General features: G+C 43.3%; 4 protein-coding genes across 21 annotated transcripts; 1 reads left to right on the forward strand and 3 right to left on the reverse strand.

The window, feature by feature from the left end:
• Positions 1 to 107: 107 nt before the first annotated feature.
• LOC110515290 (deoxyribonuclease-2-alpha) lies at positions 108 to 5,378 on the reverse strand. Its single transcript, XM_021594242.3, has 7 exons — positions 5,229 to 5,378; positions 4,581 to 4,678; positions 4,142 to 4,310; positions 3,468 to 3,567; positions 3,114 to 3,278; positions 1,061 to 1,285; positions 108 to 897 (listed from the first exon to the last, which is right to left on the reverse strand). The coding sequence occupies exons 2-7, from the start codon at positions 4,676 to 4,678 to the stop codon at positions 479 to 481; spliced, it is 1,176 nt and encodes a 391-aa protein (XP_021449917.3). The 5' UTR covers positions 5,229 to 5,378; the 3' UTR covers positions 108 to 478.
• A 1,469-nt stretch (positions 5,379 to 6,847) lies between these two features.
• LOC110515302 (uncharacterized) lies at positions 6,848 to 10,058 on the reverse strand. The gene is made up of 5 exons (XM_021594249.3): positions 9,680 to 10,058; positions 8,826 to 9,339; positions 8,410 to 8,569; positions 7,849 to 8,075; positions 6,848 to 7,181 (listed from the first exon to the last, which is right to left on the reverse strand). Exons 2-5 carry the CDS (start codon positions 9,321 to 9,323, stop codon positions 7,041 to 7,043), a joined length of 1,026 nt encoding a protein of 341 aa, XP_021449924.2. The 5' UTR covers positions 9,324 to 9,339; positions 9,680 to 10,058; the 3' UTR covers positions 6,848 to 7,040.
• Positions 10,059 to 11,177: 1,119 nt separating this feature from the next.
• Positions 11,178 to 18,185, forward strand: LOC110515353 (pre-B-cell leukemia transcription factor 1). The gene is made up of 8 exons (XM_036973070.2): positions 11,178 to 11,690; positions 12,463 to 12,536; positions 14,151 to 14,395; positions 14,794 to 14,984; positions 15,479 to 15,614; positions 15,730 to 15,871; positions 17,265 to 17,353; positions 17,533 to 18,185. Exons 1-8 carry the CDS (start codon positions 11,452 to 11,454, stop codon positions 17,611 to 17,613), a joined length of 1,197 nt encoding a protein of 398 aa, XP_036828965.1. The 5' UTR covers positions 11,178 to 11,451; the 3' UTR covers positions 17,614 to 18,185.
• An 80-nt stretch (positions 18,186 to 18,265) lies between these two features.
• On the reverse strand, positions 18,266 to 24,241 carry notchl (notch receptor, like). Of its 18 annotated transcripts, none has more exons than XR_016494603.1 (11): positions 23,811 to 24,241; positions 22,847 to 22,997; positions 22,189 to 22,521; positions 21,855 to 22,081; positions 21,365 to 21,695; positions 20,947 to 21,095; positions 20,732 to 20,793; positions 20,489 to 20,618; positions 19,602 to 20,104; positions 19,081 to 19,412; positions 18,266 to 18,965 (listed from the first exon to the last, which is right to left on the reverse strand). XR_016494603.1 is itself a non-coding variant. In XM_090229107.1 (11 exons), exons 1-11 carry the CDS (start codon positions 23,863 to 23,865, stop codon positions 18,443 to 18,445), a joined length of 2,391 nt encoding a protein of 796 aa, XP_090085233.1. In that variant the 5' UTR covers positions 23,866 to 24,241; the 3' UTR covers positions 18,266 to 18,442. The 18 variants fall into 18 exon arrangements, 7 of the variants coding, with proteins under 7 accessions (XP_090085233.1, XP_090085231.1, XP_036828949.1 ...); XR_016494599.1 differs by having other exon boundaries at positions 20,732 to 20,805; XR_016494607.1 differs by having other exon boundaries at positions 20,732 to 20,805; positions 20,925 to 21,095.
• Between the last annotated feature and the right edge of the window lie 799 nt (positions 24,242 to 25,040).

Below are 25,040 nucleotides of genomic sequence, written 5' to 3' on the forward strand. Positions count from 1 at the left end.
CAAAATATTTGTGCAGAAGACAGTATCTTTGCCTGTTTCAAGCTGAAAAGGTCACCACACGTTTGACTAAAAAAGTAAAAGAATTCAAGAAAAAACATGACACATACTTTAACAATCTTTTTTTTATTTTTATCATTTGTCACATAAAAAAGGTTGAAAACAGACACATAAAATGTCTAAAAACATACCTGAGATCACAATCAACATTGCCTACAGTCATTAGCAACTTATAGAACTACATAGCGTGCATCAAAATGATCATTGTTTAATGATTACAGGAGTGCCACTTCCCTTTCAAGTATGTTTCTATTCATGGCAATTTATGAAACACTCCAAAACTGCCATAAAAAAAGTGAATTAGATTCTGGTACCTTATTAATCAACATTCTATGGGGTACCTTGTTCATGGAGCTCAATAATACTAATACACCTACCTGCTCAGTGAACTGTGTGCATACTAGTAACTTTACACTGATGCTTACTGATTCATATCTCCCTGGTAGTGCCTTGCATCCTCTACGTCCACATCACACCCGCTAGTCCCTCCTCCGCACATCTCACACTCCAGCGCCGCTGTCCGATAGGCCTTCCACACCGTGGCGTCCTGCAGACACACCGTCCCGCCCCCTCTCTTCTCCTCAGCCTCGTTCCGGTTGATGTCGCCCACACACACCCAGCCAGCAGCTCCATCCAACCCACCCCCGGTGGTACTCACGGCCCACTTGGAGTGGTCGTTGGAGGCCTTGAAGGTGATCCTCCCGCCTGGGGAGATAAGCTGGATGTCCAGGACCTTCCAGCCCAGGGAGCAGTCAGAGGGCAGGATGCCAGGGGAGCGGATCCAGAACTGGACTAGGAGGTCTGACTGGAGGGAGGGAGCCACCCAGGAGTGGTACAGATCTAATGGGAGACAGGAGGAGGGGAAATGGGGATATTGTGGTTAAATGTTGGGTCAATCACAACGACAAAACGGTAATGACATGAATAGTCATTCTTACCATGAAACAACACTTCAACAGTACAAAAAAAATGACAAACGAATAGTTTCTAAATTGTTCCTTACCATTATTGAATGATCTCCCCTTGGCAAAGCTGATGAACTCGGTTCCACCCAATGAGGTGAGAGACACGCTGCGATTGGATGCAGGTTGGGTGTGCAGTAAGCTGCTATAGGCCATCTGACCTTGGCTGTTGTTACAGACGTCAGCCAGTGCGGGCACCAGAGAGGCCAAGGAAGCAGGGACACCACAGTCATACACATTGGGCTGGTTGATCTGCAACTGCTCTCCTGCAATTTAAAACATAATACATGTCAACTGAACACTTCAAACATTTAAATCAATGAATTGTGTCAAAAGTAAAGCAAATAATGATGAATTGACTGATCAATCCGGTTTGGCCGCCATTGTAAATAAGAATTTGTTCTTAACTGACTAGTTAAATAAAAAAATGAAATAGTACTTGTCTTGGAACTTGGTGCTTATCTTAATCTAGAGCATGACTTATTAGTATGACTACTTTTCAAATTCTTCAAACAGAGTAGCAGACAAATGCCTGTACATACAAGACCACTGACTGTGGCTGAGATTGAAAATGTTTTAAGACAAGACAATGCTTTGAGGTTGATGGAAGTTGGCCTCCACTGAGAACTCCCATCACAATTAATGACACTCATCTTAAGCTGAACAAAAATATATACGCAACACATGAAGTGTTGGTCCCATGTTTCATGAGCTGAAATAAAAGATGCCAGAAATGTTCCATACACACAAAAAGCTTTTTCAATCTCAAATTTTGTGCACAAATTTGTTTATATCCCTGTTAGTGAGCATTTCTCCTTTGCCAGGATAATCCATCCACCTGACAGATGTGGCATATTAAGAATCTGATTCAACAGCACTATCGTTACACAGGTGCATCTTGTGCTGGGGACAATAAAATGCCACAAATGTCTCAAGTTTTGAGTGAGCGTGCAATTGGTATGCTGACTGCTGGAATGTCCACCAAAGCTGTTGACAGATAATTGAATGTTCATTTCTCTACCATAAGCTGCATCCAAATAGAGAATTTGGCAGTACGTCCATCCGCCCTCACAACTGCAGACCACATGTATGGTGTTGTGTGTGCGAGCAGTTTGCTGATGTCAACGTTGTGAAGAGAGTGTTCCATGGTGGCGGTGGGGTTATGGTATAGGCAGGCATAAGCTACAGACAACGAACACAATTGCATTTTAACAATGGCTATTTGAATGCACAGAGATACCATGAAGAGATCCTGAGGCCCATTGTCATGCCATTCATCCGCCGCCAACACCTCATGTTTCAGCATGATAATGCACGGTCCCATGTCTCAAGGATCTGTAAACAATTCCTGGAAGCTGAAAATGTCCCAGTTCTTCCATGGCCTGCATACTCACCAGACATGTCGCATGTTGTGTTTATATTTTTGTTCAGTATAACTCCACGAGAGACATGAAACTTACAGAGCAAACATCGCACCGCGGGAGGAGTATGGTCTCTATGGTTACAGTGCCATAGAGGATAACCCTATCTGTCACTACGGTAACAGCACCATTTGCTAGCCAGGTTGTAGTGGCACTTGCTACTACAAAATGCTAAAATGCTAATGACCTAAATTGTTTATGCAAATGTTATTTTTGGTTTACAATTATTGTGTCAACATTAATGTGGCTTTATTAGCTATTGCGTAATAATGAGTTAATTGTCATTTTTAAGTTCATTGCATGCAGGTTTTTCAGTGATAGGGGCAGCAGTACTTTACCATTAAAGACCCACTATTACTGTGGAGAATGACTATGACATAGGACTTAGTTTGTAGGGTCAGCAATAATAGTACGGCACCCCTGGAGAAAATGAGGGTTAAGTGCCTTGCTCAAGGGCACGTCAACAGATATTCCACCTAGTCGGCTCGGGTGGTACGCACAGACAGTCTGTCTCAGCATGAAACAGTCGCATGAAATAGAACACATTTGTGTCTTCATGAAACAATTCACAGTTTCATGCATTATAACAGGGTGGATAATCCAATATACTTTTCAGAATTCTAAAGGTACATTTATAGTATTCCAAATGACTTTTACAGGATTACAGTCTCACCAATGGCCTGAAAGCGCTCCAGTGGGTAGGTCACACAGATGAAGTTCTGTCCGTTCTGTACACCACTACCTGGGTAGGAATATTGCCCCATTTCCTTTACAGGGGGGAAATTAGGGGTGCTGTGGACCAACCAGTAGCCCTGTGTCTTGTCCAATAAGACAACACCTGAGATGGAGAGAGGGCGATAACACACTCATTGAAAGCGGAGTCATTTCACAACAGTACATACTCTCGTCAGACAAAAACATGAACATGCTACAAATGGAGGAGCTGGCCAGAGGCCTGGGTGCTGAGGTTAGCATTACAATGTAATGCCTGTATACAGTATACAGCTGAGGTTTATATTGTCCTGACCTTTGGTGTGGCCACCTCGGCTACTAAGGAAATCAAATCCTTTTTCTCCCTCCTCGGGTGGTCTCTGGTCATTGTACAGGATGTATGCAATGTCACCATTCTGCAAAAGAAAGGACACACACTCATCATCAGAAGATATAGACTTCCATGCATATTGCACACTCTAAACTCAGAAACAAACAAGGTTTATAGCGCCAATAGTGTTTGTTCTTTGATAACATGTCATATGCTGTATTTATTTATCATGGCTGTCTGGGTGAAAAGAAAACTCCAATTGCACCGTAGTGAAAATTAGGCAGTGAAAGAAACAACCCAGAAAAAAGTTATAGATCCACATTTAGATTTTTTGTGTCCTTCTGTCTCACTCCACTGGTGACATAAAAAGGGAGGGGCCAGCTACCTAAAATAAAACCTCAGCAGTGGTACATACATGTGTTGCAAGTGAAACTTAAAGGGAAAATCCACTCAAAAACAATCTTTTGGTCTTTTTTTAATTAGTCCACTGTTGATACAGTCCCAAAATGGTTTGCATGTCAGCAGTCAAGTTTCAAGATATTTAACTTCCAAGAAACATGAAAAAACATTTTTGGGCCTGATAGTTTGAGTGGATTTCCCCTTTAAGTTTCACGGTTCATTCAGATGTGGTCTGATATTAATAATAGAAGGAACCAGACCTTCCCCTGCTCATACAGCTGGCCCACTGTCCTCCCCAGGGCTCCAGTGCTGTCATTTACCAACACATTTCCATCCGTCCATCCCTCGCTCCCTTTGTCCATCAGTAGATAACTCTGTCCATCATTGGGAAATTCACGATCAACATGGGGGAGTTTGTAGAGATAGAACCTGAGAGAAAGTATTTGATTCTCAGTACTGTGTGTTGTTTTAGCATTTAAAAAAATATATAACCAGGCAAGTCCTTTAAGAACAAATTCTGCCTTGTTCATGGGCAGAACAACAGATTTTTGGTTAGCAGCCCAATGCTCTAACCGCTAGGCTACCTGCCACCCCATACCTTGCTATGCACTCTGTCTGTGACTAAGTAGCTAACAGACCAAAGGGAATAAGGAGGTCATATCAGTTCAATCTTCAGTCTGCCCAGAACTGTTTTCTCACCAGTCAACAGCTTCCCCTTGATCATTGTAACAGGAGATAGGTGAGGAGCCTCCCTCTTCTGGTTGAAACAGGATCATCAGGACAACAAGTGACAACATCTGAAGGGAAAGCAACGAGGTCAAAATAGTTTTAGGAACTGTGAAAAATTATTGCCGAAATGACAACTTCAACATTTGTTGACTAAAATGGAAAAGGGTTGGCTTTGAAACAAGAAGAGAATGCGGCGATGCATTACAAATTGGAACAGTAGCCGACAGTCGATGATACAATTATTTTATGATGTTGTAACAATATATCAGAAGTAAACTAACAAAAAGTATCCTATTTGCATTGATTTGATATCTAATTGATTTGTCAACTGCTTTACAATAAATTTGGATGAAGCATAACCCATGCAAACTAAATGTATAGCCCCCTCAAACTCAACTCTTGACTTCGAAGCCAGTTCCACTGCGTTCTTTGTTCCCCTCTAATCAGGAGGGACTCATTCAGACCCAGGTCTGCGCACATAATGATCAGCTAGAACAGAAACCCAGCAGGCTCCGGACCTCAATAAAGAGTTGAATACCCCTGCTATAGCCTATGCCCAATGTACCCCACTGTAAGGTTGATTGAAAAGTCTAATTTATACATCAACACTTAGCCTACCTTTGAGTAGATAAGAATTTGACAAGGGCGCTGATTCTACAGCTTTTTCCGTATCCACGTGATCTTCGATTGTGGCGAACGATTCCATTTCTTTATTTGAGATGCATCCTTGTTTTGAAGTATGATGTCACGGGGCGGGCTTTTGGTCACGAGTTAATAAAGTGGAGGAACTGCATTAACGCCCTGGACCAGAAGCACCCTTCTTCTGCCTTTTACACATGGGGGAAATCTATTAATTTAAATGGAATCAGAGCGTATATGAGCATAAAGCAAGCCGCAAACGTATGATACATATTTATTGGATACATATTAAATGAACAAGTGTGTTTTCCTTGCTGTTGTCAACAATGGTTTAACAGTTAAAGGGATGGAGTTGATACTTGCTGTGGACAATTAATCCTCAGCACATGTAGGCTAGCCTAACAGCCTAGTTGTTCCTGAAAAGTTGATTTCTAGTGCATTGCAACACTGTAATGTAAAGGCAGATATCTGTCGTTTGACAATTGAATAATGCATATTGAGTGGTTATGGCAAATTGCCTGGGATTGAGAACCTCAACATTCTGAAAAAAGCACCATTATGCACACATTATAAAGAAATGAGACCTTTACATTATTATGTCACTCTCTCTTTCATTGGATTCCAGGCAATGCTACCAGACGTATGATATATTGAATTCCCCCAAAGATTGCTTTGATGACAGGCTGTAGCTCAGTGTATAGCCTACACTTTTGGTTGGTTTGTTGACGTTTTCCTCAATGCCTGTCTCATGCATTTCTTTCACAATGGCATCTATTTTGTGTCTTTATCTTTTTGTATTTAAAAAAAGAATCCTCCTTTTAATATCCCATGAAAACAGTTTCTCTGTCTTTGGGACTTTTTTTTAAACAATTGTAAAGAAGGTCTAGAAGGCTGAAGAAAGTTAACGAAAGGACTCCACTTCAAGTTCCTTGTGTTGCACAGAGCATACTTAGCATTTTGACCTTCGAGCAGCCAGTTGTCATATGATATGATAACTTTTCACTGCTCTTGCTATTATCACTGCTCTTTAATAAGCTTTACATTGAATCACACTTTGAGGAACTGCCATAATAAGCATTCTTCCTCATCACTCACCACCTTCTCTGCACAGACAGTTCAAGACTTCCGTCTCAGTTGGAGTGGACTGGAGTCTGACAAGACTGCAGGCTTCCTGGAGGTCCCCAGGGTTTTGATGCTGTGTTGGCCCTTAAATTTGCCCTCAAAATCTCTGTGGGGTCCAGTAGACAAAGGCTGAGGGACTTTATCGTAAGCCTTCTCGGGGAACAACTAGAAACACTCTTGGTGCAGGTCAAACATTTAACGCTTATTTTATTCTCGTGAGGAGCTGAATCCAAATATAAGATGGAAACACAAACACTCTCATTCATACTCGTTCACTGCTGTGGTGAGCAAAACTCATTTCCTCATATTGCAATAAACACATTTAAAGCACCCCAAAGCGTAGGGGCATTTTGAATAACATCCAAATGATTGTGCAGTCAACAGACAAATCAGCCCACTCTGTAAGCTTAATATCATACAACAAACATTGGAATTAGTCTCTACAGCATTATGCAACTGAAATGACGACTCTATTATTCACATACAATTTTTTTAATTAAATGACTGATGCAGGTATCGATACAGATGATACTGTCAACTCTGACCACAACAGAACAAAATGGTCATGCCTGGTCTGGCCAGGTGAATAAGAAGCAAAAGCCATTGCTCTATAGGGCTACACCACATACTCTGATCCATTTGAGCCCTTCTCTACAGCATGTGTATCTCTCAGGTTCCCAGAATCCCAGGCAACTCAGTCCTCTGGTCCTCCATGCGTCCTCCCTGGACACTCAGCAGTAAGGAAAAGAAGTCCTCATCATCCATAGGCCCTGGGGCCACACTGCGCTGCTCCTCCAGCCTACCCTGAGCCTGAAGTACAGAGACAGTCAGGAACACCACATGGTTTGATGCCTATTTTACACTGGACCTGAGGTACGGAGACGAGACATTACACCTACGTAACATCACATAACATGATGCTTATTCACCATATGACATGATGCTTATACACCATATGACATGATGCTTAAACACCATATGACATGATGCTTATACACCATATAACATGATGCTTATACACCATATGACATGATATGTTGTTACACCATACAACATAACACCCAATGCCCATGTTACAGCACATGACATACAGGTGTAGGATATTCATCTGACCAGTATTGTTGCAGTAAAATAATCCTGCAGCAACAGCATTTGAATGTTTAGTCCATGATGTTGCATGATCGGTGGTTAGGCTATAAACTGGCCAAAATTAATCTACTTGAAAAGGGAAATACTGTTAATATAACTCTGTTAGTGCGGGTTTTCCGTTCATTTATGTAAAGCACAAAGTCATTGCATTTCCTGGGGCGCAGGAAAATGAAGATCCTTCATCTGTTATGCCAATGTAGCACTGTAACATGATATTAACGTAACACCATATGACATGATGCCTACATGATATTTTGCTTATGACAAGAACAAAATAATGTTTTGGTCAAATTGACTATTGGCAGCTTGGGTGATTACAGTTACTTACTTGCGAGATGAGAATCATATTGTACAAGTCCTCGTTCTGCACTGCAATTGGAGCAGACTTTTTAGGTTTTGTATCTTTTACGCTGCTCCTCTTCTTATTGGCTTTCGGCTTAAGGGGTGGGGTGTCATGTAGTTCCACCCGCTGGTCGTCAAGCCGACGGCCTTGGGAAGTAGCCACCAAGTCAAAGAACTCATCTTTCTGCAGCGAGGTCATTGAGGAAAAATGCACTGTTGGGAATGGAAGGGGAGAAAAGAGAGTGGAGACAGGCTACATTTAGTGGCCTATTTCATTTAGTGTCCTAGTTAATCATTCAAGCAATATTATTTCAATATTTTACTAATGTACAGATGACATCCTAATATGTGTCCCTGCCACAGTTATATGATAGAAGCGCTTCGATGGATGTTGGTACCGTACAGTTATTTACAGCGTTTCCCCTTCTGTCATTTGAAGTGAGTCAGCGTGTCAATGTTGAAACAAGGGAAGCTAATGGCAAAAGTTGTTATGTTTACCACAGTCACTTCGTTATTATTACAGGGAGTTGTTTTCGCATTCTATCACCTCTGTGGGCTCTGTGGGCCGGAATGTAGGTGTTGGGTTCAGAATGGCATCTTCTCCTCCCTCTGAACGAGCACCGCTGGTCATTGAGTCGTCTTCCTTCTTGCAGAGTAAAGACCAGGTCATACAGAGCGTCTGGGAAGTAAGGGGTTAACCGTTGAGCCTGGGAAAGACAGGTTGCAGAAAGAGTAGTCATTATCAAGGACTTCAAAATGGGGGGTATCACTACTCATTTCAAACACGCTGGCATTTCCACACATACAAATTCTGTAACCACAAAATGAACCCCTCATTCTTCCACCACTGGGATGTTGTTTGTTCTTTTTCTATATGTGAAAGAAAACCCAATAACGGAATTATTGTAATTGTGGGCACAAGGGAAATTGCTGCATTTTTTAGTGAAAGCAAATGTTATAGACCTGCTTTTGGGCATGCTCTGGGCTCAGCGTATCTTTGGGCAACTGGTCAAAGGGAAGATGTCTATTTGTGTCAACTTGTAATCCTTGTGATGGTTTGTCCGTCTCCAAATCTTGTTCTGTTGTTTTGTATTTTTCTGTTTTATCCACCATCGCCATCCCTTCTTTCTTGCCATGTATTTTCGGGCCATCCATTACTAATTTATCCATCCCTTTAATGTGCTCAACCCCCTCCTCTGTCCCAGTCTCTCCTTTTGCTTGATTTATATGGTTATCCTTTTTTCTTTTGTCGCCATCTCCGCTTTCAGTGTTGGCTTTTCCAATCTGTCCATGTCTGGCAGTGGCATCCTCTTCCGCACTGGAGTCTTCATCGTTGCTCTTGCCTGTTATTGTCTCTATCCCTCCCTCAACATCCCCCTCCTTAATAATGATTAGATCCTCCAAGTGCTCCTCTTCAGCTGTTTCAACTTTGACCTTTGGGTATTCCATGACAACATCCATTTGTCTCAGTGTAAACCTGACAAAAAATTAGATAAGACAAATATATCAACTGATGTTCTATTGTACATTATGAGGAATGTGGAACTGGTTCTAAGAAAATGTATTAGGTAATCTAATAGAGTTGATCAAAATGTTAACTCCCAACAACACATGTAGAAGACTTCTAGTGTGACACAGACTGAACGGCTACTGTACCTGTAAGCATAATATGGTATAATCTCAAGAGGGGTGTTTATGAAAAACCAGGACTGGTTTCCTGCTCACTTCTTTAGGCACTGAATTCCTATCTTGGATTGTACTTGCCCGCCTGCCAATCATTACCTTACCCACCCACGCTCTCAATAAGTCTATCGTACCTGTGTTTTCCTGGAGTTCAGTTTCCGATAAACATCATCTTCTTCTGTCCACATGGATTAGGTATGGCATCACTGATTCACATGGCAGTTTTCTTCATGACAACTAATCAGTTATGCTTCACATATCACAGTGACGAGCTCTCGCTCGCTAGTCTCTTCCTGTTCCTCTTACCCCAACCCACCCCTATTTATTTGTCCGCTATCTCTCTTTGTCATTGATTTATGAAATATTACTGTAAAAAGTGAAGTGGTGCGATGTTATCAAATAGCCTTGTTTTTAACAAAGCCAAAACTCGAAATTTGAGATGAACATCAGAAAGGGGGAAATGACTTTGAAGTTTTGCTCTGCTTGTGTTGCATTTTCAGCAGAACAGCATACAGTCAGAAACAGCAACATGTTGAAACAGGCACTCTGTTATTCTGACAGGGACTGTGGTTTGGCATACTTCCTGTTGACTTGCAGCTAAAGGAGAAGTAGACAAAGTGTGAGAGAGAGAGGGAGAGAGATATAGTCAGATGTTGATTATTTTTGGTGAAGTGAGAGAGCAGAAGGGAGGGTAATTGTTAATTGGTGTCTGTTCATATATGACTTGTCTGAACTATTCTGTGGTTCTAAAAAGTGTTCTGCTGTATATCACCCACTGATGTATGAAACTTTCACTGTGAATTAATTCTGTTAATATTATGGAGTGCTTGTATTGTCCCATGTGGTGAGAGTAGGCCACAACACATCCGCCACGCTGACCCTCAAGCTCTTTTGACTCATCACATACACAGCTGCTACTACTTATTATCTATCCTCTTGCCTAGTCACTTTACCCCTACTTATATGTAAATCTACCTAAATTACCTCATAGTACCCCTGCATGTCAACTCGGTACTGGTACCCAGTGTATATAGCCAAGTTATCGTTACTCATGGTGTATCTATTCATTGTGTTATTATTTTTCTCTCTACATTGTTGGGAAGGGCCCGAAAGTAAGAATTTCACTGTTAGTCTACACCTGTTGTTCACAAAGCATGTGACAAATAAAATGTGATGAAAATAAATATTTGATGATTTGATTGGTAAAGACCTGTGTGTGACCTTATTATGAAGCTGATGCATTATTAAATTAGCTGACATGAAATCAGAAGATGATCCCTTCCCCATCATGGATGCAAATGCTCAATGTATTAGGCTACTTGAAGATTGAAAGATCCCCCTCTTCTCCAATGGCGGTTCTGGGGCCCCTGTGACAACAATTCTGGACGCCCTTGTGGCCCCCCTAAATGTGGAGTATGAAATAATTTTTACATAACACATTTTTGCTGTCATTCTTTTTTTTACATCCATTATTAGACAGTGGCAACAATGATGATTATGAACATGGTCTTTTGCATGCTAATGCCTGCAATGCAGTGAAGAAAACGATATGTCAACAATAACGTCTAATGTAACTGGCCCCTCTAACAGTACAACTGGCCCCAGCTTGCCCCCCCCCCCCCCCCCCCCCTCACGTTTTCTGTTTCTCTTTCTCTCTTACACACATTATATCCATCTACCTGGTTGTTCAGAAGACTTACTTAGTTTAAAAGTCATAGCTATGAATATCCCTAGTACAGTAGCCTATGGGTCCTGTCTGGAGTACAAATCGAATTTTATGAACATTCTTGTTCGATACTTTCTTTGTCAATCGCTAGGGGACTCTCGTGCAGGCCTGCTCTAGTGTTTGAGTTTTGAAGGGTGTGTGACTGTGATTACTCGTCCGCGCCACTGTGTGCCGCTCAGGATGTTGCAGCAGCAGCCTCTCACTGGCAACGGGCCCTCTAACGGCCGGGGCCTTGGCCTGAGCTCTCACCCCGGTATGCACCCTCTAAACTCGGTTCATCCATCTTCCCACCACCGCTCCGATGGAGACACGGGCCACGAAGGCGCAGAAAATGGACATGAAAGCCGCAGAGACATTGGTGACATATTGCAACAAATTATGACCATCACCGACCAAAGTTTGGACGAAGCACAAGCAAAGTTAGTCATAATTGTTTCTAACTTATTCAGATTTAGCTACACCTTACTGCAAAGTTGCTCAATGGCCAAGAGTTAGCTAAAGTTTTCAGAAGTTTTCATTTTTTTCAACTTTGAAGTTTTTTAATAAGCTAACTAGGTAGACAACGTTGCTAGATAGCTAACTGGCTTTGTTTCATGATACAGCTATTTGCACGCCTTATTAAATGGTTATCACTTCTTCCCCTGGACTATTTACACGCCTGTTGTTGTAAAATTGATAAAAACCGAAATAATTTGTGGCTAACTCGATGAAGAGGGTGAATCTTGCTAAGCTAAAACTAGCCAGTTATCTAGCTACGCTCTATTGCTTTGTGTTACTACTAACGGTTATATTTACATGTATATAAATAACAATATATTATCAACGGACTGTGGCCATAATCTTGACATTATCCATTTGTTCTACGAATAAAATGTTAACATATTAGCTACATATTGTAGCTGCTGCTAGTTAGCCATAGCATTTCGTAGCTAACGTTAGCATAGCAGGCTGCAGTGAACTCCAGTCAAAAGGTCACGAACAACAGAGCCGATGTTTGTTATGAATGTCATCTAGTTACCGTTAGCTAGCTATATCAATCGTGTGAAAGCAGGGAGCTAGCTAACTTATCAAATATTTTGTTGGTGCTAATGGCTCGTTGCTAAATAGCTGGCTAGATAAACTAGATAGACAGCTACAGTAGCTAGTTAGCTAGCTATAATAATAACAATGATTTTTTTTTTAATTCGTCAGAAAACACGCATTGAATTGCCATCGAATGAAACCAGCTTTGTTCAGCGTCTTATGCGAGATCAAAGAGAAAACGGGTAGGTTAATTTTCACTAATTGAAACCCTTTGTTTGATTTAAAACTTGTTGCTAATTCGTTTAAAAGTTTCTGACCATCTGTGATGAAAACAGATGTTGGCTCCATCACAATAATAATGAGTTGCGCATAATAAATGCAGTTGGATGACAGTTAGAACATTCTCTAACTATTTACAATTTTCAACAACGATGTATTGTGTATGATGACTTTAAAAATGTTGCGCAAGATGAGCCTTCCATACACTGAACGTAAATGTAAAGTGTTGGTTTCATGAGCTGAAATAAAAATATTTTTTTGTGCACAAATGTATTTACGTCCCTGCTAATGAGCATTTCTCCTTTGCCAAGACAATCAATCCACCTGACAGGTGTGACATATCAAAAAGCTGATTAAACAGCATGATCATTACACAGGTGCACCTTGTGCTGGGGACAATAAAAGGCCACTCTAAAATGTGCAGTTATGTCACACAACACAATGCCACAGATATATTTTTTTAGGTAGTATGCAATTGGTATGCTGACTGCAGGAATGTCCACCAGAGCTGTTGCTACCATAAGCCACCTCGAATGTTGTTTTAGAGGATTAGGCTGTACATCCAACCAGCCTCACAAAGCAGACCATCCGGCTTCTTCACCTGCGGGATCGGCTGAGAACAGCCAGACTGGTGATGAAACTGTGGGAATGCACAACAGAATAATAAGCTGATCTGCGTGCTCGTCGTCCTCACCAGGGTCTTGACCTGACTGCAGTTAGGTGATGTAATCAACTTCAGTGGGCAAATGCTCACCTTCGATGGATATGGCACGCTGGAGAAGTGTGCTCTTCGTGGATGAATCCCGGTTTCGGGCAGATGGCAGACAGTGTGTATGGTGTCATGTGGGCGAGTGGTTTGCTGATGTCAGCGTTGTGAACTACGCGCCCTATGGTGGCGGTGGGATTATGGTATGGGCAGGCATAAGCTACGGACAACGAACACAATTATATTTTATCTATGGAAATGTGAATGCAATGAATTGTCGTGCCATTCATCTGCCGCCAACATCCATGTTTCAGCATGATACTGCAAGGCCCCATGTCGCAAGGATCTGTACACAGTTCCTGGAAGCTGAAAATGTCCCAGTTCTTCCATGGCCTGCACAATGTCAGCCATTGAGCATGTTTGGGATGCTCTGGACCAACATGTTCGACAGTGTGTTCCAGTTCCCGCCAATATCCAGCAACTTCGCACAGCCATTGAAGAGGAGTGGGACAACATTCCAGAGGCCACAATAAATAGCCTGATCAACTCAATGTGAGAAGATGTCGCGCTGCATGAGGCAAATGGTGGTCACACCAGATACTGGCTATGTTTTCTGATCCAAGCCCCTACTTTTTTTTTTTTTACAGTATCTGTGACCAACAGATGCATATCTGTATTCCCAGTCATGTGAAATCCATAGATTAGGGCCTAATGAATTTACTTCAATTGACTGATTACCTTATATGAACTGTAACTCAGTAATATCTTTGAAATTGTTGCATGCTGCATTGATATTTTTGTTCAGTGTAATAGGAGACATTGTAACTTTTAATTTTCCATGAATCAGATTGACAGACCTCTTTTGTTGCAGGCCTATCAATGCGAAATGCTCAGGAGGAAGAATCACAGGACCCACAGCTGGTGCGATTGGACAACATGCTGCTGGCGGAGGGTGTGGCTGGGCCGGAGAAAGGTGGCGGGGCGGCAGCGGCGGTGTCCGCAGCCACCAGCTCTGGAGGCATGTCTCCAGACAGCTCACTGGAACACTCAGACTACAAAAGCAAGTTGAGCCAGATTCGCAACATCTATCACACTGAGATGGAGAAATATGACCAGGTACTTTTCTACTTCTTTTTTGGGGGGAAAGCAGTGAGTCAGTCCAAATTATTTTGTGTAGTTTTTTTCTCTCGCTTTATTGAAGAGATAGTAAAGGGTTGGAAAGACGGGGAAGAGGGAGGGTGAGTCAAAGAGCAGTGGGCCGGATTCAAACTCATATTGACTCTGACATATATATGTGTGCTGGGCTCAGTGGCTATACTTGATTTGAGGTGGAGGGACTTGACACTTTACACACACTGAAAATGACACCCTTTAGCAAAGTAAACTAAAATGTGGTGATGTTATAATTTAGGTGAGATAGTTGAACGTGAACATAAATGACCGACATCAACAGTGTCGGCCCACTGTTGACTTCCATCCTCCAATACCCCCCTCTGTCTCCCTGTCTCCTGTAGGCCTGTAGTGAGTTCACTACCCACGTGATGAACCTGCTGAGGGAGCAGTCACGTACACGACCCGTGTCACCGCGGGAGATTGAACGCATGGTGGCCATCATCCACCGCAAGTTCAGCTCCATCCAGACACAACTCAAGCAGAGCACCTGCGAGGCCGTCATGATCCTGAGGTCCCGCTTCCTCGACGCCAGGTCAGCGTGTAACACTGCTATTGTGGTGACACAACACCTGTCAAAACTTGCCATGATAGTGAATGACAATTCATTTTCAGGTAGTATTTTTTTTATGGAGAATAAATGGAGAATAAAACATTCCATACATTTTTATTTTATTTTACCTTTAGGTCAGTTAAGAACAAATTCTTATTTTCAATGACGCCCTAGGAACAGTGGGCCTGTTCAGGGGCAGAATGACAGAGTTGTTAGCTCGGGGATTTGAACTTGGAACAGTGGGTTATAACTGCCTGTTCAGGGGCAGAATGACAGAGTTGTCAGCTCGGGGATTTGAACTTGGAACAGTGATTCATGGTCATACCAGTCAAATTTACAGAGCATTATCATGTTATTACAGTGCAGGTTGTGAATGACTATTGTGTGTCAATATCAGTTGTTACTGTAGTTGTGAAATGTACACTTCTGCCTGGGTTGTATGCCCACTCTCAACACACTCACCTTTGCGTTGTCAGGCGTAAGAGACGTAACTTCAGCAAGCAGGCGACGGAAGTCCTGAACGAGTATTTCTACTCCCATCTCGCCAACCCTTACCCCAGTGAAGAGGCCAAAGAAGAACTCGCCAAACAGTGTAGCATCACTGTCTCTCAGGTAACCTTGCGTCATAAGTATATGCGTCATATACTTACTATTAGCTCACCAATTGATACGTCCATATACAGTTGACTCCATTGACCAGTCTCTTACTGGCTCGTTAATTGAACAGGTGTGCAACTGGTTTGGCAACAAGAGAATCCGCTACAAGAAGAACATCGGGAAGTTCCAAGAGGAGGCCAACATCTATGCCATGAAGACGGCCATCGTGGCGACACAGAACGAGGACTCTCCACACACGCCCAACTCAACAGGTAAGAGCTGAGGAAAGGAAGCCAGGCCTAGTGATACACGCCACTGTTTTGAGTTTATGGTTCAATTGGTAATAGAAATGGATGGGTTGTTAGTGTTTTTGTGTTACGGAGCAGCAAGGGGAACTGCCCCTCCGTACTTTCAGACTATGCTCCAACCTTACATTCCAACCCGCTCTGCCACCTCTGGTCTCTTAACCCCCCCCCAAACCTACCTCTACAAAGAGCTATGACTACGTTTAGGCTAATTAAATCGTTATGGAACAGAGCGCAGACCAACCTGTAACAGTTTGAACCCAACGCTTGGCGCAATACTTGGCTGTGTCATCACACAGTTCCATGGTTAGTGCGGGCAATAGATGAGGGTATAGTCTACTATTGTACACTATCCTCCCTATTATAATTCTACGTACACTGATCTTCCAACATAACCATAGGTTAAAAAATTAATTTGGTGATTTTCAGAATGAATCAAACAACCGTTTTCTTTCGTGCATAAAGGCTCTCCAAACCTGTTTTTTCATAAATACTTTCCTAACCCTAAATAATCTGCAATCTATCAGCTTTCTATTTTTAATTCTACCAATTGGTGCTGAAACGGAGACGAATATGCATATATTTAGATGGCTTTCTTCCATTGATCCCTAATATTCTGAACCCATTCTCTCGATATATTCTGTTGAGTCTGTCAAAACAAATTCTAACTAAAAGGTACACCATATTTAAAGGGATGGTTTAAAATAAATGTGCTGAAGAAGAAGAAAATCTATTGACCAGCAAGTGGGAGGGTTTTCAGAGGTTGAATTAAGCTTAATCAGCACACGCAAGGGAACTATGTCTGCAACTGAATAAGATACGTCTGAACACCAACTACTGAAAAATGCGTAGGAAAGGCCTGCCTAATTTCATAGGAAAGACTTGCGTAATTTCCTAATTTGGAATTGGGCCTTTGGTGCTGTCGTGCCAACTCCTTGTCCAACGATAGAAGTCTGCTTCACAGCACAGTCGGATCTGGGACCAGGCTGATATTGTATGCCTAGTAGCCCTTATTAAAGACGTCTCCCCTTTTGTTCCTCCACCGGATCAGATCTGGGACCAGGTTGATGTTGTAGGCCTAGTAGCCCTTATTAAAGACATCTCCCCTTTTGTTCCTCCACAGGATCAGATCTGGGACCAGGTTGATGTTGTATGCCTAATAGCCCTTTATTAAAGACATCTCCCCTTTTGTTCCTCCACAGGATCAGATCTGGGACCAGGATGATGTTGTATGCCTAATAGCCCTTTATTAAAGACATCTCCCCTTTTGTTCCTCCACAGGATCAGATCTGGGACCAGGTTGATGTTGTAGGCCTAATAGCCCTTTATTAAAGACATCTCCCCTTTTGTTCCTCCACAGGATCGGGGGGCTTCTCACTCACTGGACCAGACCTTTTCCTGGGTGTTCCACCAATGAATGGAGAGCAGCCTGTCTACATGGGAGCACAAGTATGGAACTTCACTGTCATTCACTTCATGTTACATATCATCTTGATTTTAGCTCGTAGCTAATTGAGATCACATTCTCATTCACAACAACAACCTTGGGGATGAGTTGTATTGGAGTGGAGAGGGGTTAGTGTAGGTTAATGTCGCTACACGTCACCACGTCTTTTTCTCTTTCGCAGACTAATGGGAACTGGCAAGGGCAAAACACGCCCCCCTCTGCCACTTCCCCGGGAAACGACCACTCGGGGGACTCTGACTGATGGCCCCGCCCCCTTTGGGTCGATGACATAGATGGAAAGATTGACAACGAAGAAAGAATGATATCACCCTTACTTGGCTGCAGTTTTTTGTATGTCCTTTCTGTTTCTTACTGTCCAATGATACTGTTCATTATGTTTGTATGAGCTGAATGTGTGATTTTTGTGTGAGTGTGTGTGATGTTTTGTATTGGGATCGTGGGTTTTTGTTTTCCACAACTTTATATGTTACTGTGGTATGTAGGCAGGGAGGCTTGGGAAATTGCGTTACCATTGTTTTATTAGGCTATATTATTAATGCTGTTATTACAAATATTTTAGGATTTTCGTTTAAAGCTCAGATATAGTTGCATTTAGAGGATGTGGGGGCAATATAGAAAATCCAAAGATTTAGTGTGTTTGTTTTCTCTTTTCTACTGGGCTTGTTTGTCTGTGTGTCTATATCATGAATGAAGTGTGTGTGCTGGTTATATTAACAGTTTGAATGAGTATATCAACAGTGCTGTCATTCTGTACAGTGAGTGAAAAACACCTGTATTCTCTACCTCTTTTACAATAAAGTCTCTGTATTCACAGTCAGTTGGTCTGTCTTGATTGGTTGATATCAGCATAAGAGAGACAGGTCACTGCCTAACATGGCAGAAAAAAAATGCACATTAATCATTTCATAGTTTATTGATATTTAGAGTAAATTAAGTTACTCATTTATTGACTGAGTTTATATCCCGTCTGTCAATCTGCTGTTATTTAGGGGCAAGGAGCCTGTTACAGAAAATGTAAACAGCACATGATTGACATGGTATTTGGGGTCCTTTTAGCAGAGCTCTCTCCCTTACAAAGCTGTTTGTTTAGAGTCGGGCATGTGGTTATTTAGCTTCTCATTTCGGGCTTTCTGGTCTGCCTTTTTAAAACTTGCTGTTTCAATCTCTGGCGCCGCCCTGTTGGGGTTATCGCTACTATCGACTATTGATCTACGATTTGATTGGATGGGAGCATCTGTAGGAGGGACTACGATCACTCTTTCTATGGGCTCATTGGCAATTTTCTCTGATAAGGCGACATAAGTTGGTTCAGGCTGCTGTGAACTGGAGCGACGCTGCATTGCATTCTGGGTACAGGAGAAGGACCGCTGTCGAGGAGCAGGCTGGGGTAACAGGAAGTGCGGTGTCGCTGCTCTCGGGACTTCCTGGGGCCTTTCACGATCTTCGTCCTCTGAGGTAACTTCTTGCAGAGTGCTGATTGGCCGTGGGGGACGCCCCATGATTCTTGGGGTGACCAGTGCGGTCACTGATTGGTTGAGCTGTGGCCGCCAGTTCTGAGGGGAAGGGCACTGCACTCTGCCCATTGACCAATCACTGTCAGAAGAAGAGGACGATCAGATGAGTAGGCAGTGATGAATTTGCCTTACCAAGATTAGTAAATTGCTAAATGTTATTGTGAGTAGATGTGCTAAATGCCACAAGTCTTTACCTTGGTGGAGGCGAAGACATATCCCGATGCCCTATGACACCAGAGAAGGAGGCACTTCTCCCAGGGAGCCCAGGGGAATTCACCCATTGGCTATACAGCAAGGCACGCTCATCCCACAGCATATCATTGGCTTGCTCCATAGGAATAGGCCCTCTCTGAACCCTGTGAGCCAATAGGAGCTCCAAGACTTGATGATGCATGCCCTCTCGGGCAACATCCAGTGCCCGGCGTCCTCTGCGATCAGACAGATCCTGATTGGCCCCGTTTAGGAGCAGGAACCGGGCGGTGTCGTAGCAACCGTGGAGGGCGGAGAGGAACAGAGCAGTCTCACCCTATCAGATAATGGGAATGGTATTTATCAGAGAATGGGAGTGTCGAAAACAATAATATGGGAGTACCTTAAAGTTGAACCATTCTACGCAGATTCAACTGAATACAGTTTCTTCGAAGTTCCTCTTCCTAAATCTTCATACTAGTACGTGAATAATCATAAAAGCAGAGGCTTCTGCTGGCCTTGGTACCTTGTTGTCCTGTAGGTCCACAGCAGCACCGTAGCGAGTGAGGGTTCTTGTCAAGGAGAGGTGGTTAACTGAGGATGCCCAGTGGAGGGCTGATCTCCCTGGGAGAGAGAGTGCATTTCAAGTGGAGGAAGGTGAGGGAAGGAAGGTGGGAGTTCAGTACAGAAAGAGAGGGAGTAAGTCAGCCAGTGAACAAACATTATACAACAGAGTCAAGCCCAAAGGGTGAAAGACGGGGAAGAGGGAGATTTTGAAAGGGAGGAAATGAGAATGCAAATGATGGTGAGGGACTAGGGAATTAGCCCGAGAGGGAGAGAGAGAGAGATGGTGTGTGAGAGACAGAGAGAGAGAGAGAGAGAGAGAGAGAGAGAGAGAGAGAGAGAGAGAGAGAGAGAGAGAGAGAGAGAGAGAGCAGAGCAAGGAAGGCTAATATGGTACATCCACACTGCCTGGGCACTAGGGCACATTAACTTCTGTATCGGTTTGAGAGGGGGGCAGCAGGGGTGCTGTAGAGAGGAATGGGAAGGAAGAGTGGGAAGCCATGGAGGTTTTACCAGAACAGAAGAGAAGAGAAGGGACACAAAAAAGGGACGCGACATGGGGAGGACCAGAGAGAGATGGGGTCAGTTACACTGGTTACTCAACCCCTCAAAGTAATACAATATAGTAATATGTATGCGAGGCAGTGTGTTTATAAGCTAGTTATTACACCTATGAAAGCTACCTAACATTTATGGACATTTGTTCCACGTAATATTGATTTTTAAAATATATTTGCACAATAATCCTCCCATGACACTCTACAGGGAAGTTCAGTTTACTTATTTTACCGTTCTAGCCTACATTTTGGTTAATAATATAATTGGGAAATTGGGAGAGTAAAGTGATACCAGTGTGGTCGGTGTTGTTGACCGGCACCCCAGCTCGTAGCAGCTCCAGAACCACACGGTCAAGCCCACTCCGGACCGCACGAATCAGGACAACTGACCCATCTGGACCACACCACTGAACCGAACCAGACTGTCAAAATAATATTTGGTATTGTCAAAATAGAACACTGTAAATAATAACCAGCGTTATCTAAAATGTAAATAAACATATTGACATTTATGTAGAATATGTATGGGACTCACTTGATTGGGTGCTCTGTGTTGTGTAGACGGGACAGCATTTCTCTCCCATCCTCTAGGGGGAGCTAAAAGGGGAGCTGAAAGTCAATTTAGTTACATGCTTAGTTACGTTGTGCAAACCGTAAACTATTCTGTGACAAATTAATGTAAGAGAATAATGAATCATTTTACAAGCCTATTAATGCAGTATGTTAACCATGATCAGGAGGTGATGTTACGTTGTATGGGTGGTTGTGGGTGGCTCGGGGGGCTGCGGTAGTGCTTCTGCTCTTGCGTCCGGTGGTCACAGATGGACCTGTTGATGTCCTCCATAGAGCTCTGTGTAAAGTCAGTGTCACTTCCAATATCCAGGTCCTTTTTCAGGGGCCTGAAATCATACGTTTACGCTCTGAATAGTAGTAAATTGCGCATACTTAGTGATATTGCTACAGTATCACTAATATTGTGTAAAATAGAGGTAGTCCAACAGAACAGTTTTATCTTACAGACAGATGAAAAGTTCAGTTAGGTTAAAATGACCCTAATGCAAACAACCGAAAGCCATACAACCCATTACAATGAAGAAACTGTTATGTGATCACAGCACTGTTGATTTACTAGACTGAACTTCTCCCATAATCCTCCATATTCACTCACCGCAGTCGAATGGCATCCTCCCCCAGTGGATCTCTGCGTCTTTTCTTCTCAGCCTCCTTTGCTTTCTTCTTTTTTATCCCATTCCTGTCTTTCTCTCTCCCCGTCCTGCCCCTCTGCTCTCGGTGGGGTGTGTGCTGTGCCCATGCCTTGGCCACATTGGCTCCGCTGTCATTCTCAGTGACAGTGGATCTGTGCCTAACCCTCTCTCCTCCCTCCCTCTCCGCTCGTCGTCGTCTCACCCTTCTGATCGCCAAGACAACCATCAAGACCAAAGCCAGTACCAGGCCCGTTGCCACGCCGATCACAGCCCATAGCCATGGAGGTGTTGCTCCTGTGCCTCCTGTGCAGAGAAGAGGTGCAGAGATATTAGGTGGTACTCACATTTACACACACACACACACACACACACACACACACACACACACACACACACACACACACACACACACACACACACACACACACACACACTATGTAACAGGATACATACCATTAGTTTCCTCTTTTTCCTCAACTGGGTCCTCCTCTCTCCCCCCTATTTCCTCCCCAACCCCTCTTACACTAATAATGGCCTTTAATTCTGGGTGAGAGGGGACTGACACACGAGTCGACGACGTAGCAGCCCGCAGGAAGTTAGCTGCTTCGATGGCGTACGGGAAACAGGTAGAAGGAAGATGGGAGCACGGCCTGTTATCCACTTGCAGGAATAGGAGAGAGCTGTTTCAGAGAGATGGGGAGTGAGAACATTGATGAGATGTTAACAAAAGAGACTAGGTTAAGGTAAAACATTTGGGGAAGCAAAATCATAATCTCTTTATAGTTACCCATTTGAGTCATCCGAGGAAGCTTGAGCCAGCAGGTTCTCGAGCTGCTGGGGATTAAAGGTGAAGAGGTCCTTGCTGGGGTCAAGGGGCACCATGCCACGCAATTTGAGGGGCGTCTGCAGGAGGGTGCTGAGGGCCCAGAGAAGGGAACTGTTGGAAAATGTGCCTTGTTGCAGGGGGACGTGGGTGTGCAGGAGCAGGGTACCCTTAGCCCACAGAGGGCTGTGGTGCCTGTGACAGTCACTCCCATCCCAGCCACAGGCGGCGCTTTCACAGCCCTGGTCACAGTAAGAGTTGGCATAGTGGTCTCGGCAGTAGTGGATGTGGCCTGAGCTGAGAGGTGGGATAGTTGGAGGGATGCAGAGAAAGTGTGAACCCCAGCTTAAACATCTGGATGTATACAAAAAGGAAAGTGAGAGTGATAAAGAGTAAAGAGCAGGGTGCGTTTCATTCCAGGAATATGTTCTCTCCCCTCTGCTCTTATTCACTCCCCTCACCATGAATATGAGACTACTGGATAAGAGTAAGTCACCATATTGCTTTCACATATCCAGTCCTGTTTGATCCATGAAAGAGAGTGAACAAAGGGAAAGGTTGATGGAACATCTTCCTGGAACGAAATGCCGCCCAGATCTCCCTGCTGCTACAGTGTCTTTACTTGCAGTGTCCTTTGTCCCTCAGACAGTCGAACCCGTCCCTCAGACACTCCGGCTCGGTGCACTCTTTATCACATGACCCATCTCCAAACGTGGCCTTACACTGTCTGGATGGACACTGGGCCCAGGGGTCACCACCGGGAGATGCTGCTGCTACTTGGGGAGGAATCACACACATACACACACACAAAGGTTGGATTTCCACTTGACACTAATATACTAACTTAAACTGAATCACGTTGGATAAAAGCATCCATTAATTACACTACTGTATCACGCAGGAACCTGTGCTTTGACCTACATTTTCAAGCTGTGTATTGTGTAGGCCTATGTGTACCTATCACCACCAAGCATTCATTGTTAACAATGCCTGGTACCACGCAGGCTATGAAAGGTGTGTCCTTGGCATGAACCATGAAACGGGAAATAGGAGGCCTGACACAAACAGGAAGTCTCCAGGAGAGGCGAATAGCAACAGGAAATGGAGTGGGCTGGGACTGGATGAAGGTCGGAGGTCGTCACCCTGGCGATGAGGAATGTAATGGAGAGGGACAATGGAGAGGCTTGGCAGGTGTGTGAGGGACAATTAAATCATAACACAGGAGAGTTGGGATTAGACATAGTGTACTGTATAGCATTCAAGGAAATGCAGTACAATCTTTTTGGTTAGTTACATCTTTAAATCAGGGACACATTCATGCAGCATCTTATAAAGTGACGCTGAAAGAATGTGAGAGGAGCATATGTCAAGTACGTCACAGGATTTTCTCCGAATGATATATCCTCAGAAATCTATAAAACATAGAAGTGAGAATATCAATGTAAAAAAAAAGAAGTATGTTTCGTTGTTGGGAAGTATCATGTAGGACTTTCTCTCTTTAGACGATTACCTAGTAGAGACTCTACCTCACTCTCATAGGTATCTAACATCGTATCAACAAGAAAATAGCTGGAAGACGGACTCACCTCGACACCACCTGCTCAAACCCAACAGAACAGCTGTCCACAGCACCAGCATCATTGGGCCAAGCAGGTCCCAGAGAGGAGGATGGAGACGGCAGTAGTCTACTCTCTCTCACTATCCTCCCAGCTGTACCAGTGCGGTTACTAGGTCCAATGCCTTGGTCCAGCTATGGCAGGTCCGGCAGGTCTGTACTCCGCCAAAGTGTCGGGAGGTATCTCTCTGGGTATCTTCAAGAGAAGACCGCGTTCGCAATTGGACCGTGTGAACAGTTTATGTCTAAAGTGTACACCCTAACCTCCAGTGCTGCTACCACCCAACTCCCTCTCTCCAATTCTTCCTCAGAAGCACTGCGGATATGTGGACAACTTCCTGCCACTGTGTGGAAAAGAATAGGAGCGGGATGTGTGTGTGTGTGTGTTTGTGGTCTTTGTGTGAGGCTGCAGTCAGTTTTTCTACTGATTTCAATGTCTCAGGATGTAATCTTTCAAATGAACCAGGCCCTGTATTCATAAAGCGTCTCAGAATAGGAGTAGCGATCTAGTCACCCCCCCCCCCCCCACACACACACACACACCCGTTCATCCAAACATTTTAATTACATTTAAAAAAGGCTAAACCGATTCTAAATCAGTACTCCTTCTCTGAGTCACATTATGAATACAGGCCAAGGAGTAGGCCTGCATATGTCACTTTTTTTACCTTCCATGCAGGAGCATGCTCTCTGCATTTAGAAAATATATATATAATCTTATCTACTGAAAACGACAAATAAAACTATTTCAAAATCTCAAAGAAGAGATAATAACCTCCAGGAATGTGGTGGGTCTTAAAATAGACAGATAAAGCTGCAGCACCTTATGTCATCTGTCTCAAATGAAAGGATGGATACAGGAACAGGAAACTAGGGGGTTCTTCTTTTATCCTTAACCTAAGGACTCACAGCCTCACAGCAGGTGGTACAACAAAGACTGTGTGCCTTTTCAAGTTATTTTGCGGGGGTCTATTTCAGGCTAAGGCATACTACTTACTCTTGACCTTCATTTGAGGTATTTGAGCAAAAACCTAGAATCGTTTTTTAAATGTTTTACATGATGAGTTTATATAAACCTATATAAAGCATTAGGCTGCTGTGCATTGTCAAGGGGGAATATGCAATAGATTATCGTGGAAATAATGTCTCGATGATAGAGCAGTGATAATGATTATGATTATCATCGTGTAGGTCATCAAGC

The sequence above is a fragment of the Oncorhynchus mykiss genome, chromosome 3 (genome assembly GCF_057628025.1).
Source record: "Oncorhynchus mykiss isolate SJ-2025 chromosome 3, ASM5762802v1, whole genome shotgun sequence".
Classification (NCBI taxonomy): domain Eukaryota; kingdom Metazoa; phylum Chordata; class Actinopteri; order Salmoniformes; family Salmonidae; genus Oncorhynchus; species Oncorhynchus mykiss.